Source organism: Microchirus variegatus (assembly GCF_963457635.1).
Source record: "Microchirus variegatus genome assembly, chromosome: 18".
NCBI lineage: Eukaryota > Metazoa > Chordata > Actinopteri > Pleuronectiformes > Soleidae > Microchirus > Microchirus variegatus.
Window position 1 is genome coordinate 15257304 of NC_139819.1, and position 15708 is coordinate 15273011.

The following is a 15708-nucleotide window of genomic DNA, read 5'->3' on the forward strand; positions in this document are numbered from 1 at the left end:
AGTCAATTAGAGCTGCAACTAATGATTATTTTCGTAATCGATTATCAGAAAATGTCTACTATTCACGTTTAAGAAGCTGAAACAGTCAGAAATCTTGTTCTAATCATAAAAAAGCTTCAAACTGATTATTGATTATAAAAATGATTGACGATTAATTTAGTGATCGATTAATCGTTTCAGCTCTAAACTCATTATAAGTTGATATTAATTGGTGGGCCACAAGCAATTGATTGGCCCCCAGGCCACCAGTTTGAGACCCCTGCTGTAGACAGTCACGTATATCATGGTTCACCACCAGAGAGCAGCAGTGAGGCAGAGAGCCTGCATATTCCAGCACAATTCACATCACAGCTGACTTCATATACAGTATCAAAGAGCTAAAATAATCTGAGTCCGTATTTGTATTAGAGCCTCTCCAAAGACTCAGGAACCATCAGAGAGCGAAAAATATACCCTTTGCATTTGCAAGAGCTTTATCGTCATATTGTTTAAAGGTGAGGATTTATTTTGTGAGTGTTAGTTTATTACTTTACAAGTGTGTGTGTGCTGTCCATTAGGAACACAAATACTATAACATGACCTAAAAGATGTTTCCTGGTATATTAACCTATTTGTATTTCCATTTTTTGTGAGTAACACATATGTTGTTATTGTCCTCAGTTGAAGTTGAGCTAAATTTGTCAGACAAAGAAACCAAAAGCAGAGGTTTTGTGACCACGGGTTTCTGGGACAAGGTCTGGGTCAACAGTCGCTCGGAGCCAAAAATTTAAGTCTCTGAGGAATAAACAGGATTCATTTTGATACAGGTGGGGGAAATGATGAGTACATGACTCTTAGCTGGTTGGATAAATGAAAGAAAAAAAAGCCAATTAGCCAACACAGGCTTTTCTCCAGATCAGTAAACAAACACTCAATGAGGTGACAACAACTTTTGTAAAAGGGTTTTTTATTCTCCCTGGTGGTGTGATGCTGGAGTCGTCCCTGCCAAACCCGACCTGGCTGTAATTGTGGTGCTGCTCTGCTTGCTGTTTATCCTCTAAATGTGTGAACTGGTCACAGCAAGAACTATTTTTATCTCCATCTCAGTGTGAGAACTGTCACGTCCACATGCAACTGACAAACTCTTTTCACTGTCCCGCTTTTTCATTCATTCAGATGTTTCCCTGAGCCAGCTCTAACAATAAATTTTATCAGAAAGGAAAGTTTTAAAGGGACACTGTGTAGTATTTATGGGTTTATATAACCCAAAATCCACTTTTTTATTCATATTATGTGCTCCTGCTTTGTCTAGTCGCAGTATAATAGTTTTTGTGTCATTTTCGTAGTGTTTCAAAAAGTCATTTAAAATAACATGGTCACGGGCCACGGTTGCATTGCCACAGTTAGCAGCGAGACGGCATCTTTCTACTGGAGCCTGTAAGGACAAACCCGAGAGAACAAATCAAGCGTCGCTTTACTTGTACCGCCTCCACTGACGGAGCAGGAAGTCTGAGGTATAAACAGAGGCCTCCACTCTCTCCGCTTCGTCTGCTACGGCCGCGGCAGCTCGCCCTCTCCCTCGCCGGCTTCTGACAGCTCTACAGCGGCCACGAAGAGCTGTCCCTCGTCCTCGTCCTCGCCCTCTTCCCCTCTCTCTCGTTGGCTGTTCGCCATCATCGGCAACGGACGTATCTTGGCTCTGCAAATGTAAATACGTTCCATGCTAACCCCGTCTCGAAACAGCTATGTGAAATAACTATCATTACCAGTTATTGCGGTGACAGTTTGTGTGAACGAAACGCTAACACAGTATGGAAAAAAATAAATCAATAAATTTTGCTATCTTATATTGTCTAAGACCAGTGCTAATACGATATACAAAAGACACACTTATACCGTACCATATATAGGATACCGTAGCACAGGGAGGGGATGAGCAGAGGAGCAGTTCGTTGTTGTAAATTTCAGCCTCTCCTCTAGATGTCACTATAAACGATTATATATTACTTCACCTTTAAGTCCGAACTGTCCAGGGTGTACCCCGCCTATCGCCCTATGTCAGCTGAGATAGGCACAGCACCCCCGCGACCCTCTGGTGGAGGATAAAGCGGTAGATAATGGATGGATGGATGGATGGAAAGTTTTAAGTCTAACTTTAAATACAGAGAGAGTGTCCGCCTCCTGAACTGTCATTGGGAGCTGGTTCCACAGGAGAGGAGCCTGGTAACTGAAGGCTCTGCCTCCCATTCTGCTCTTACAGACTCTGGGAACCATAAGTAAGACTGAATTTTGGGACCTAAGTGATCTGTTAGGGTTATAAGGTAAAAATAAAAGTAGGTATTTCAGGTATGAAGGGGCCTGACCATTAAGTGCTTTGTACGTGAGGAGGAGGATTTTAAATTGAATTCTAAACTGTATGGGGAGCTTGTGTAGAGAAGCTAACACTGGAGTTATATGGTCTCTCTTTCTAGTTCCTGTCAGAAGTCGTGCTGCAGCATTTTGAATTAACTGAAGGGTTCAGACTTTGGAACATCCTGATAATAAGGCATAACAGTAATCTAGTCTAGATGTGACAAAGGCATGAACTAGTTTTTAGCATCTTTTAAGGACAGGATGTTTCTAATTTTCATAATAATACCAAGGTGGAGTCACATACACGGCCAATAAATAGATTTTCTCCTCCACATTCCCGGTTAGGACATGGTCCTTAGGGCCCTTAGGCAAGGACTTTAGTGCTGTATACCTACAACTCAAACATGAGTGCAAGCACAAATGTTAGGGAAATACCAGCTTGGACATCACCCGGGTCAACATGTGACAAGTGTTGAGGAACCAGGGAAACCTGATCAGAAATGGACTTCTGGAACACACCATAGATGGACCTATGGAAACCCAACATCCAGGATGATAAAGAAACAACTGCTAACTCAGTGTTGGAGTGTCCAGAAGAGGAACTTACCAACACAGTTAAAGATTGATCAGGTACAACATGCCTCATCAACGTTACAAAGATGCTACGCCATTGGGGAGCCAGGATGACAGGTCTGGGGGAGATCTCAAGCGACAGGAACATCAAGAAGAGGGAACATGAGAAGCTTGTAAATGACATATACTGTGTACATATAGGCCTCTGTATTGGAATGTGGGATCAAGCACACATTTATAGCACTCCAGACCAGCATGGACTCTCATTTGTATTATGAGTGGATGAGTGGTGTAGGCTACTCAAGAGCAGAACATATGCCCAGCTTTCTTCAGACAGGGAATGCAGACATTATGGCGAGGCATTGAGTCGGTCTGTAAGAAGAGGAGAGAATAGGTCCATAAAGTAGCAAAGAGACCTTACTTTATCCAGATGTATATTGACTATACTTACACATGGTTGCATTTAAGGCCAGTCATGTACCGCACATGTCTTGTGCCAAATGCAAGTGTGCCATTCATGGCCATTATGACGTGATGTCCTAAAAAACTTTAAATTATCCAATCATGTTCTCACTTTGTCTCTCTCTCAATCTCACGTCAGCTCAATCTATGTGATGCTCTGATGTCACTAAATTCTTAATTCCATTTACACTCTTCCACATATTAACATGCTGCTGATGATGATGATGATGTTGGTAGGGATGAAGGCAGTGCTCTTTTGTTTCCATGGCTCTTTATGTGTCCTGTGCACAGGAGGCCCCTGCAGGCGGCCAGCCCTCATTATGAAGCCGTTGACAGTGGCTCAGATCAGGCCGACACCTGCTTCTCATTGGAAACCGCAGTTGCTGCTGCCTTGTATTCCTGAAAGGAAAGTGCCGAGGGCTGCGATAAAGTCAGCCTGTCTTTCATCTTTACACAAAGGTCATTAAAAGCAGCAGTTTATTCAGCTAGATCACATTTTCCTTCAATCATGGAGCAAATCGGTGAAAGTGCACACACGTGTTGGTGCTTGCCAGCTCCCTGGGACATGCATGGCTGCTTACAGGTACTGGAATAAACTTCCCTGCTGCAGCTCTCAACGTCAACATAAATTATTTGACCTACATCACCTCATTTACAGAAATCTGAAGACCAAGCCAGTCTCAGTTCCACTCCCTATTCTATTTCCTCATTTCTCATTCAGTATTTCTAACCACAAAGTGTCTCTGAACACTTTTGGAACAGAGGCTTGGTGTTCTGTTTCATCTCACTCCCTTCATTATTGTTATTAGAAACACAAATTGAGGTGAAATAAAGACTAGAGCCTCAACCAGCTCAACAGCTGAAGATATGACATTTTTAACAAAATCAATCATTTAAATATTATAAATATTATCTCACAAAGCGCAATAATATTTCAATATTACAGTATATACAACATTTCCAAATATATTTTTCCAACTCTTGCCTTTGCAGAAAGAAGAACCAGGTCCCGGTTGAAACAAGGGCCTTTCTGCATGGAGGTAGGGGATGGTTGTTTGGCTCTATATTTGGCCCTTAGATTGACTGGCCTATGTCAAACTGGGATTGGCTATCCATTTTCAACCACTTTATCTTCTGCAGGAGGGTCGTGGGGGTTATGTGCCAATCTCATCTGATATAGGGCAATAGGCGGGGTCACACCCTGGATCGTTTAGCAGTCCATCACAGGGCCACAGACCATTGCAAACCAGTCACTCTCACGCCTACAGTCAATTTAGAGAGTCCAATTTAATTGATCACCATATTGCATGTTTTTTGAGTGTGGGAGGAAGCTGGCGATCCCGTGTAAAAACCTAAGGCACCTACGGGGAGAACATGCAAACTCCATGCAGAAAGGCTGACCGAAACACAGGTCTTGCAAAACATGTGAGCATGTGACAGCTGGGGTTTTTTTGTGGGTCGCACGACAGATCAAGGGGCCCATGGTTGGTGTAGTGTTTAGCACACTCGCTCTTGCAGCAAGAAGACCCAGGTTCCCTGGGTTAGAGCCCCGGTTGGAACAAGGGCCTTTCTGCAAGGAGTTTGCATGTTCTCCCCGTGTGTGCATGGGTTTTCTCCAGATTCTCCGGCTTCATCCCATAGTCCAAAACCATGCAGATTTGGGGATTATGTGAATTGGTCACTCTAAATTGACTAAGAGTCTGAGTGAATGGTTGTTTGTCTCTATATGTGGCCCTGTGATCGACTGGCAAACTGTCTAGGTGAACCGCCTATCACCCAATGTCAGCTGAGATAGGCACAGGACCCCCCGAGACCCTCGGGTGGAGGATAAAGCGGTAGATAATGGATGGATGGATGATGGACCAACATTTCTGTCAATGTAGATCATAGGTTCTCAAAGTGCAGCCCGCGGGCCAATGGCGTCCCGCAGAAACATTTCTGGCGGCCCGCAATGAATTACAGTTGATAGTTTTAATCCAGGAGCTACTAAGCTTGTTAAATGTTTATTGGACATTACTGGATACAGACCAATAAGTGTAAACTGTAGAACTGCAATCTGGTCATTAAAATTATTACAAATGGGTTTTTTTTTTTTTTTTTTTTTCTTTGGAGGCCCTCAGTCCAATGTTGGGATCCTAAATTGGCCCTCAGGTATCAAAACTTTGAGAACCCCTGATGTAGATGGTGCTTAAAGCTCCAGGTGTTTCCCTGTGTCAGTTTAGCAGCGTTTTCGATCTCATGTTGCCCTATGACATTACCATGCTGCATACAGGAAGTAATACGTTTTATGTTAAGACAGACAGAAGCAACATAAATATTGCGCTAATAAAGTTAGACAATAGCAAACAGGTTGGAGTTTGACTGAACACTCAAAGAAGCCTCTAGAAAAAGCTTCAGAAGTGAAGTCTACTGCTCATAAAACCCTGTCACGTTTTCCTTGTGTCCCCATTGGAAGCTATACGTTGTCAGTGAGACAATGTCTGTCGACAGGCAAACTATCTCGTTAAAGATCTATCTTAATAACCATAGCTGACCTACATTCCCTGACACAGCAACAGTTGTGTATCTCAACTGAAGGGACACAGGACAATATCTTTCATAAACCAGTCTGCAGGGAACCTATTGGGTTTTTGAGTGTCTTCTTGTTTGAGTGCTATAGTGTTATGAACAGCATGTGTGGCAGCCTGTGTGTGCTTTTACAAAGGAGGAAACATCACAGTTGGTAAGTCGTTCAATTTCAGCTCATTTTACAAGCATCCTGAGCTCTCAGCGGGGAGGGGGGGGGTTGTTCCTTTATTAAAAAAGGAAAGCAGATAAAACGTTCTTGACTGTACAGGAGCTCTGCACTAAGCTTTTAGCTGCAAAGGTGACAAAAAGATGTATATGGTGTGTGGTTCTAGTTTTCTGGACAATAAAATCAGTATTTTTAAGTATTTTTAAAGACATAGTCTGTTTTGGAGGATGATGAAAAACCTACCTCAAGGATTGTCATGAAACCTGGTTTCCAGTGGGGACACAAGGAAAAACTCACCACTTCACCTCAATTGCCGTCTTTGACTGGACACTAGGGATACACGATATTGGACTTTTTGCCGATACCTAAAAAGCCAATATATCGGGAAAGCTTGGACCGATATATTGTCATATACCGATACCAGACATATACAGTATATATACGATTTTCCCTGCACCCAACTGCAGAGGTAATTTAGTCACTTCTGAAGTTAAATTAACATATTTCTTGCCTCATGTCGCAGCATCAGATGTAGATTTTCTTCCATGAGAAAAATATATAAATGTAAAAAAAATAATAGTCGCTAGAAGTCAAGGAGGTAGCAGCCTATTTAGCCAACTGTTTGTCGATATCTGATAATACATTTCAAAACCAATATCTGCCAATACCAGTAGCGTGTCTATATCTTGCTACCCTACTGGATACTGGATAATTGTAAGGCAGGCCATACGTGGCCCACATGACTTGAGTTTGTATACATCTTCAATATTACATCATGAAACAGTTTTGTAGTTTTGTATCCATTGTTGCCTAAATCAGTTGGCTAATGTGTTAGTTTCTGATTCTGATGTTGAATTCACAAAATGATCTATGAGGCAGCAGAGGTCTGTAGTGAATCTGCAAGTTCACATTGTGAGCACAGTAAGTAAGGTCTGTTACGCTGCACTTTTGGGTTTGGCTCTGACTTTGTACTGTAATTGTGCATAGCCTTAAAAATTCAAAATAAAAGCCTCAGTGAAAAAAAATATATGTTTATAAGAGAATGCATGAAACTACCAGTCCAGTCTTTTGGCATCAACTGAAGATGCCAAAAGAGAGTTTTTATTTTATTATGTGATCGCTGAACTCCTTCTTTAGTAAATTCTCTATTTTCTATAAGGCTCATTAGTAAAAACATAATTGTCAAATTGTACTCCCACATAAACAAAAGGTCACAGCAGGGAACTGAATTTTGTAAACAGCTCACTTGCATACACCAAAGTCCATGGAGAAAATCTGCAAATCATGTTTATGTTTTGAAATCATGTTTTGGCATGTGGCGCCACCTACCGCCGTCTAACAGTCATTGCAGTCAGTAGAGTCTCATCTGCCGAGCAACCACGGGTTGCCAGTTACGTCAGAAAACGAAAACTTTTTTGGCCACAATCTTACATATGGCACCTTTAATGTGGCTAAAATCTGTTTTTCCTTGTGTCCCTGTTTTCACTGAGCGTAAGCCTCTATGTATCAAGCAGCACAGGCATTGCCTCATACAACCACACATCTAAGAAACCTGAACTATCATTTTAATGTGTGTGAGAATGCAGCATATATATACATATATATATATATATATATATATATATATATATGTATAAATGCTGATATGTGGTGTTTGCGATTGTTGATGGGCACCCATTGCTCAAAAGGACTGGCTGGTTCTCGATGCAGGTGGAGCACTAAACTGTCTGTCAGTGCCTCATACAACTCCACTTCAAAAAACTGAACTTTCCCTGTAAACTTTAGTCATTCAATGTGGCTGTTTGGTGAAAGTGTGAAGGTTGAGTCAAATAAGGGCCAAAGGTCAAGCCCCCTAAACCAAAGTGACAACGTTTTTAAACCCCTCCTCTCTCCACCTCTCCCTCTCTCTCTCTTTCTCTCTCTCTCCAGCAGCAGGATTCTGACACATCTCCCTCAGCAGCTTGTGTTTTTGATCGTTTGTGTGTGATAAACACATTTTATAACATAATTTATTTATTCCCAGACATGAAGGAATTCTCCTCAAAGGTCTTCATCTTGTCTTTAACACACTTGTGTGTCCTCTGGAGTGGTCTGGATGAGGCTTGGGCTCAGGATGCAGCCGCTGGTCGTGGCTCGCTCCGGCCGGGGTTGACATGGCAACATAACGGGCAGGTTTTCAGCATTCTGAGCCGCGGTGCCCAGTACCGGCCGTCCGGCAGGAGGCAACCCGAGGCGCAGACCCGCGGCAATACCGTGGTGGTCGTCAACAACGGCGACAATGACACGGTGTCCTCCGCAGCACAGTCCCGCGGATCCCCGCGGGTCCCCGCAGCCAGCAGCAGTGCGCAATTACGCACGATGACGCGTCGGTGGCACCAACAGCAGGATCCGCCACCATCCGAGGGCGGAGGTGCCTCTGCCACAGTGAGACGTGAGGACATGATGGTCGGAGATGATCCGTACAACCCGTACAAGGCTTCTAACTACTATCCCTATTATAACTACTACAACTCCTACTACAGACCGAGAGCCCGGAGCCACTACCGACATGGACACGGCACCAGCTACCACCAGAACGGTACGAATACAACACCATCATCTTAAGACAATATTAAGACATATTTATATCCATAGAATTAATGTAGTTGTGCATATTTTCCCTCATAATATCATACAAGGCTGATAAATATTTATCATATTTTTCATATAAGTTTTTCTCCTTAAAATTGTCTCTCCTCAACTTTACCTGACAGAGATATTTTTACTTTCTTTATTCACTAAACATTCTTTAAAAAAAAACAAAAAAAAAACACATCCTCTAGTGTTATTAACTAGTGTTCTAGTGTTTAAGGAGAATTCCACTGCATGAGTAAAGATGGACTGCAATAACTCCACTGCTGTGGGTGGAAGTGCATCTCCAAACAGGAGGGGGCAGTATTTCTCAATTGTAAAATGTTGAATTTCTCACAAGCTTTCTTGAAGAACTACAAGTACATTATACCAATGAGAATTACTTAATTTCCCCTTAAGCTATATGTAAACAAACACAAAACAAAGTCACTGTTTTGAGATATTTAGTTAAAACATTGTATGCCATTAATTGGATTTACTGGGTCACTCTTAACTTAATTATTCATTTAATATATAAAGTAATGAAGTTACATTAGACATAGACATTATCGTACCCTAACTTATTATTTCAAGACACTTAGTGATTCATTTGAGATACTGAACAACTCTGATTTAGAATCAGAATCAACTTTATTGGCCAAGTTTGTGCGCACAATTACATTTTCTTCCATTGTTCTCTCTAATACAAACAAACAATAAGAAGATCATTATTTTATTATTATTATTATTATTATTATTATTATTTTACAATGTTATTTGAGTACAATATTTAGTTACCTTGTTCTCCAGTTTCCTCCCGCAGTCCAAAAATATGCAATATAGGCAAATTTGGACTCTCTAAATTGACCATAGGTGAGTGTGAGTGTGCGAGTGAATGGTTGTCTGTGGCCCCTGTGGTGGACTGGTGATCTGGGTGTACCCTGCATATCACCCTATGTCAGCTGAGATTGACATAGCAACCCCTGCGACCACCATGTTGATGATAATGCAGTAGAAGATGGATTGATTTGAGAATAATAAGAACCAAGGGATTGGCTGATGATCCAAATTTAGTCCTGTGTTTATCTGAATAATCTGTGCTGTCACTGCAGGTCTCCCTGACCTGGTTCCAGACCCCACCTACATCCAGATCGCCACCTACATCCAGAGAATGCCCATGTACAACCTGCGCTGTGCTGCTGAAGAGAACTGCCTTGCCTCGTAAGACAACATCCCCCTTGTCAACACAGCAAGTTTCACTTTCACTTCTGCTGCATTTGATCAGACACACCATGAGAGACACGGAGGCACACTGTCTTTGAAAACATGGCTGCCATGGTGCATGGGGACACATGGAAGGGCTAGAGTAGTTTATCGAAATAAAATTGATGACATCTTAATAAGTCTGGAACCCTGTAGGAATATGTTGCCAGGTGTTATTTCACCATTAGACAGCTTTTTCCAACTAGAAAGAGAAAATCTGTTCACAAACAGGTTAAAGACTCTCAGTTTCCAATTGGAAAAAAAACCCTGTATATTGTATAAAGAGATAAGGTGACAAGATGTCGAAGATTTGAGCTGACATGTGACATTTTGACATTTTTCAATGTGTCATTACCTCACACAACCACACTAAATGTTTTTTAATTATTATTCAATTCGGTCCATTCAGTTTCTGGTTTTAATAATTTCAAACATATTAAAGGTATAACACTAAACCATCTATATTTAACTTGTCTTACATGTTGTTTCCTTTGTTTTGTTTCCTCCAGCTCCTCCAGAAACGCTCATGACTATGACACCAGAGTTTTGTTGCGTTTCCCTCAGAGGGTCAAGAATCAAGGAACAGCCGATTTCCTGCCCAGTAAACCTCGATATGCCTGGGAGTGGCACAGCTGTCACAAGTACATACATTGCAGATAATCGCTAAAGTTAACGCTAACATGTGCACAAATGGAATGAAAAGTGACGTCACATGCTCTTTCTTTGGCCAGTCACTTCCACAGCATGGATGAGTTCAGCCTGTACGAGCTGCTGGACCATCAAACGCAGAGTCAGGTTGCTGAGGGTCACAAGGCCAGCTTCTGTTTGGAGGACACTTCCTGTGACCCAGGATATTACCGCCGCTTTGCCTGCACTTCACACACCCAGGTACTTGCAAAGGAGGGTTGCCAACCATTCTTCAAAATAAGGAGTTGTTCCGTATTTGAGTGATAAAAGACGTGTTCCGCACATTTTTTTTTAGATTATCAAGTCAGTGCAAAACCATGGCAGAAAAATTAGTAGGATGGAAAAAAAAAATTTCCCTCATACATTTTATTTTCCCTCATATATTTCTGTCTCCATCTGTCTGTCATCCGTTGCTCTCAACAGAAAATGGACACTTTTCATTGGTCGTCCAATTCACTGTGAGTCCATATCGTAGCAACGGAGGAGCGGCATGATGTAAATGTACAATGGCGACAGGAGACCAAAAAAAAAAAGAATATTGCAAACTCATAATGGTTGGTTGATAGAAAGTTACATACATAGATGATATGCAGCCATCTGCCTCAGCCGGTTGGGGTGAAAGAAAAAAATGGGGGACAGAGGAGAGATGGGGGACAAGAGGGAGATGATGTAGAGACAGGAGAAAGAGGCCAGGAGCATCAACTGTATCAAGTTATAGGTTTATACAGGACAGTTAGAGTCAGTGATGACATGGTTATTACGGTGGCCCTGAGGTGCAATACACAAACGCAAATCACAAAACACAAATGCAAAGGCAGGCGTTTAGCTCACTTTGTAGAGCTGCCGTCCCACTACAGGTTTGAATCCAGGTTTGAAAACACAAAAACATTAACTCAGAACGGAAACACAAATCAAAAATGCTAACAACAAAAGACGACAAACTGGATTCTATCAAGTATCATTTAAACCAGCAGAGGGCAGTACCTGTGATCCCAAGGGTCTGCTCAAGTCTCTGCAATAGAATGTCATGATCAATGGTGTCAAATGCAGCACTAAGATCAAACAGGATTAGAAGCTGTTGAAATTGTGTCCTTTTATGTCCAGTTTACTAAGTCATGTTGTGTAGGTTATGTATGCTATGTTGCTGACATGAATCACATAATAATAAAGAGTCGTCCTGTGGAAACTGGAATGCACTTAACCCAGTTAGGATATAATGCCCTGATCTGACTTAAGACATACAACACAACTGAAACATGTTAAAGGTAACTTTGCTGATCTCTCGCTCTCTCTCTGTGTGTGTGTGTGTGTGTGTGTGTGTGTGTGTGTGTGTGTGTGTGTGTGTGTGTGTGTGTGTGTGTGTGTGTGTGTGTGTGTGTGTGTGTGTGTGTGTGTGTGTGTGTGTGTGTGTGTGTGTGTGTGTGTGTGTGTGTGTGCGTGCGTGCGTGCGTGTGTGTGTGCGCAGGGTTTGAGTCCAGGTTGCTACGACACCTACAACGCCGACATTGACTGTCAATGGATTGACATCACTGACGTCCAGCCAGGGAAATATGTTCTCAAGGTTTATTGTCTAACAGCTTGTTTGTCGTTTGTTTAATTTAATTTAATTTAATTTAATTTAATTTAATTTAATTTAATTTAATTTAATTTAATTTAATTTAATTTAATTTAATTTAATTTAATTTAATTTAATTTAATTCAAGTGCATTAGTGTGCATTATTACTAATATGTATCATCCATTAATCCCTGATTCTCTGTGATAGGTGACTGTAAACCCACGGCAGCAGGTTCCAGAATCCAACTATAACAATAACGTAGTTCGCTGTGATGTCCAGTACACCGGCACCGCCGCCCATGTCTCTGGATGTACCATGACATCGTAAGTATCTTCCTTCATCATCATCATCATGATCGTCAGCTATATTACAAACACTAGCAGTGTTTTTATATATATAAATAATGTTATCCAATATTTCAGAGTCCAAAATAAACAGTTCAAATGTGTCTGGGACCAAACGTTAAAAATCTGTTGTTAATACTTTTTGTGTGTGTGTTGCTTCTCTTTTGCAGCTACTGAGATGAATTCATGATGAACCTGAAGGTGAAGGCGTGTTTGGAGTTGAGTGAATATTCACAGGTGTGAATATGAAAGTTACACTTTGTTTACATGTAACTATAATAATTAAATTAAATTCAGATTAATGAAAAATGTCAGTTTAAACACTATTTGATTTTATTATTATTATTATTATTATTTTTATTTTTTTTAAACATAAACAATAGACTTAATACAATTTAATGGATTTTTTACTCATCTGATCATAAGAGGTAATTAATCTCATTACTTTCTATTAAAAAAGTCTAGGGGGTGGGTTGTTTAAACACCAAAGATGTTACACATTTCTTCTTTTCTTCTTCTTCTTTCAATTCTATTCTCACCAGGGCTGCAATGATTATTCAGATAATTGGTTATTAATCGATTATTAAAATAATCTATTTCGATTTTTTTTTTTCCAGCTTTTTAAATGTAAATATTCTCTGGTTGATATCGGAGAACATCATCATTTCCAGGTTTGGGAACGTACTTGATTAATCATGAAAATAATGGACAGATTACACGATTATGGAAATAGTTGCAGCTCTATTTCTGACTTTATTCTTTATGAGACTTTCTTCTTTTTCTTATTGAAGCAGCACGAATTGAAAGAGACATTTCAGGCTTTTTGAAGCGTGTTTGTATGAGGTACTTGAACACATAGTCAGCATCTTACATCTTACGGTCTGGTGCCTGTGCTGAGTTTTATGTCTCACTGCATGTAACATAATGATATACACAATGAAATAAGCAGTGAGTATATTTGTAGGATAACACACACTTGAGATGTAAATTGTAGCCATGTTTCCAATGAGCGTGCATGCGTCCTGCTGCTTCTCAGCAAAGACGGACGGAAAGAGCACAGTCACCTGTACATCCAACTGTATCACCTGTATGCAATATGCCGACCTCATACAAACTCACTGAAGGAAAACTTGAACAATTCCTTGAATGACATAAACTAATCTGGGCACTTTTATAAACACAGGGTCAAAGATGAGGGAGGGCAAATTATTATTTTTTTGTGTTTCTTTTTTTTTATGTTAGAGAGTGTGTGTTTGTGTACAGAGTATGTAGTTGTACCTGATGACCTGTGACTGCACATGATCGGTAGAGCTGTGTATATTTGGCAAGCGTCCATCTCATCTCTCTATCAACCTGCTTTACTGCTTCATATCACATTAAATACTTTGCTTGATTTAGAATGCTGGTTCTGTTTGTCATGTTAGTCCTGCTCTGTTTTTAGTTCGCAGGAGACATAGGTTACGTTCTTGTCCATGTGCTGTGAGATATGAAGTTCAATTAGAACGCAATAAGAGCTGCGCACACACACACACGCACGCACACGCGCACACACACGCACATGCACACACACACACACACACACACACACACACACACACACACACACACACACACACACACACACACACACACACACACACACACACACACACACACACAAATAAATAAACTTATTATATTATATTTTCTATAATTACATGATAATAATAATAGAGAATAATAAACAACCATAAACGAGTATTGATAATGAGAAATTACTATATAGCAATGACCAGTAATAACAAGCCATAAAATATCACATAGATAAACAATAAATATAGATAACTAATACAAATGTATAAATATAAAATTATTCGTGACAATAACAAAACATTTATAAACAAAAATAACATACAACACAATATAAATAACGTAAAACTGCAAGTAATCCTACGTAGTCCGTAGGGGTCAGGTGTAAATGTACACTTTTGAGGACAAAATTATTAGCCCCCCCTATAAAATATCATTGTTCTGTAACATAAATGTGATCAGACACTTAACAAACTGAGAGCCTGTGTTTCTGATTTAAAAGAATCACGTTAAAACAATTTTAATGCATGAACTTGCGTGGTTTAAACTGAATGCTTCACTATCAAAGCCAGTGTCAGTGTCAACTCTGGCCTATATGTGTCCCTGTTTAAGGTAAAATAAGTAAAAGTGATTTTTTTTTTTTTGATGTTGTGATGTGACTCAGGACACGCCATTATGGAAACGAACAGAGCAATTATAACCTGCAGCTTCTGAGTAGTTCAGACAAATGTCACAGTTATGTAACAGAGAATAAATTCACATCCAGATTATTTCTATATATATATAATAATGACAAAATGTACAACATTTTATTTGTATTTGTATTTGTAAGTATTTACGGAGCAAAATCATTCATATCTAAACCTAAAGTACTAATTTGAAGTGGCCTGTTTTTGTCAGTAACAAAGGAATACTCAACAGATTAAAAAAAAATAAAAAATATTCATGCAGAAACTTCCTAGTGCATTTCCTTTGGAATAATTTGACTATAACTTGTTTGAAAGTATTTTCGATTACAAATTAAAATTGATTTACTAAAACAGCTTGAATTAAAAAAGAAAATACCTATACACTCATCGGCCATTTCTATTAGATATACCTGTTATTAAACAATGAAGTACAAAGTGTAAAGCTACAGAAATGAAATGACTGCAGCAATGAGTAAAAGTCGTAGTTGATGGTTTCATTCTAAGGATAACGGAGAAAGTAACGGGCTCCACTTGCTCTGCCTGAGCGGCTGCTCTCCTCAGAGATCGTCTATACCAACGATGGCTCAGCAGACAGGGGGAAAAAAGAAGGACACAAAAAAACTCATTCTGAGACAGTGGGCGTGGCACATTGCAGTTACCGTCCACTGCAGCCTGTGTTATCAAATCAGGCTGTGAAACACTCAACAACAGAAAATACAACAAAATAAACACAATTAAGAACACATTATTATAATATTATACATCGTATAAAATTATGGTTTTGCTGTGGGTAATTGTATTCTCATTATTCCTACATTAGATTATTTCCTGATAGTTAAGAGCCTTCAGAATAAATAGAGAGGTAAACTTTTTAATCGTTGACACTAAT

At 40.0% G+C, this 15708-nt stretch overlaps 1 protein-coding gene across 1 annotated transcript; it reads left to right on the forward strand.

The window, feature by feature from the left end:
* Nucleotides 1–8542: 8542 nt before the first annotated feature.
* Nucleotides 8543–12544, forward strand: lox (lysyl oxidase; the record flags this gene model as incomplete). Its single annotated transcript, XM_083904982.1, has 6 exons — nt 8543–8678; nt 9823–9931; nt 10483–10614; nt 10705–10861; nt 12126–12221; nt 12425–12544. The coding sequence occupies 6 exons, from the start codon at nt 8543–8545 to the stop codon at nt 12542–12544; spliced, it is 750 nt and encodes a 249-aa protein (XP_083761108.1).
* Between the last annotated feature and the right edge of the window lie 3164 nt (nt 12545–15708).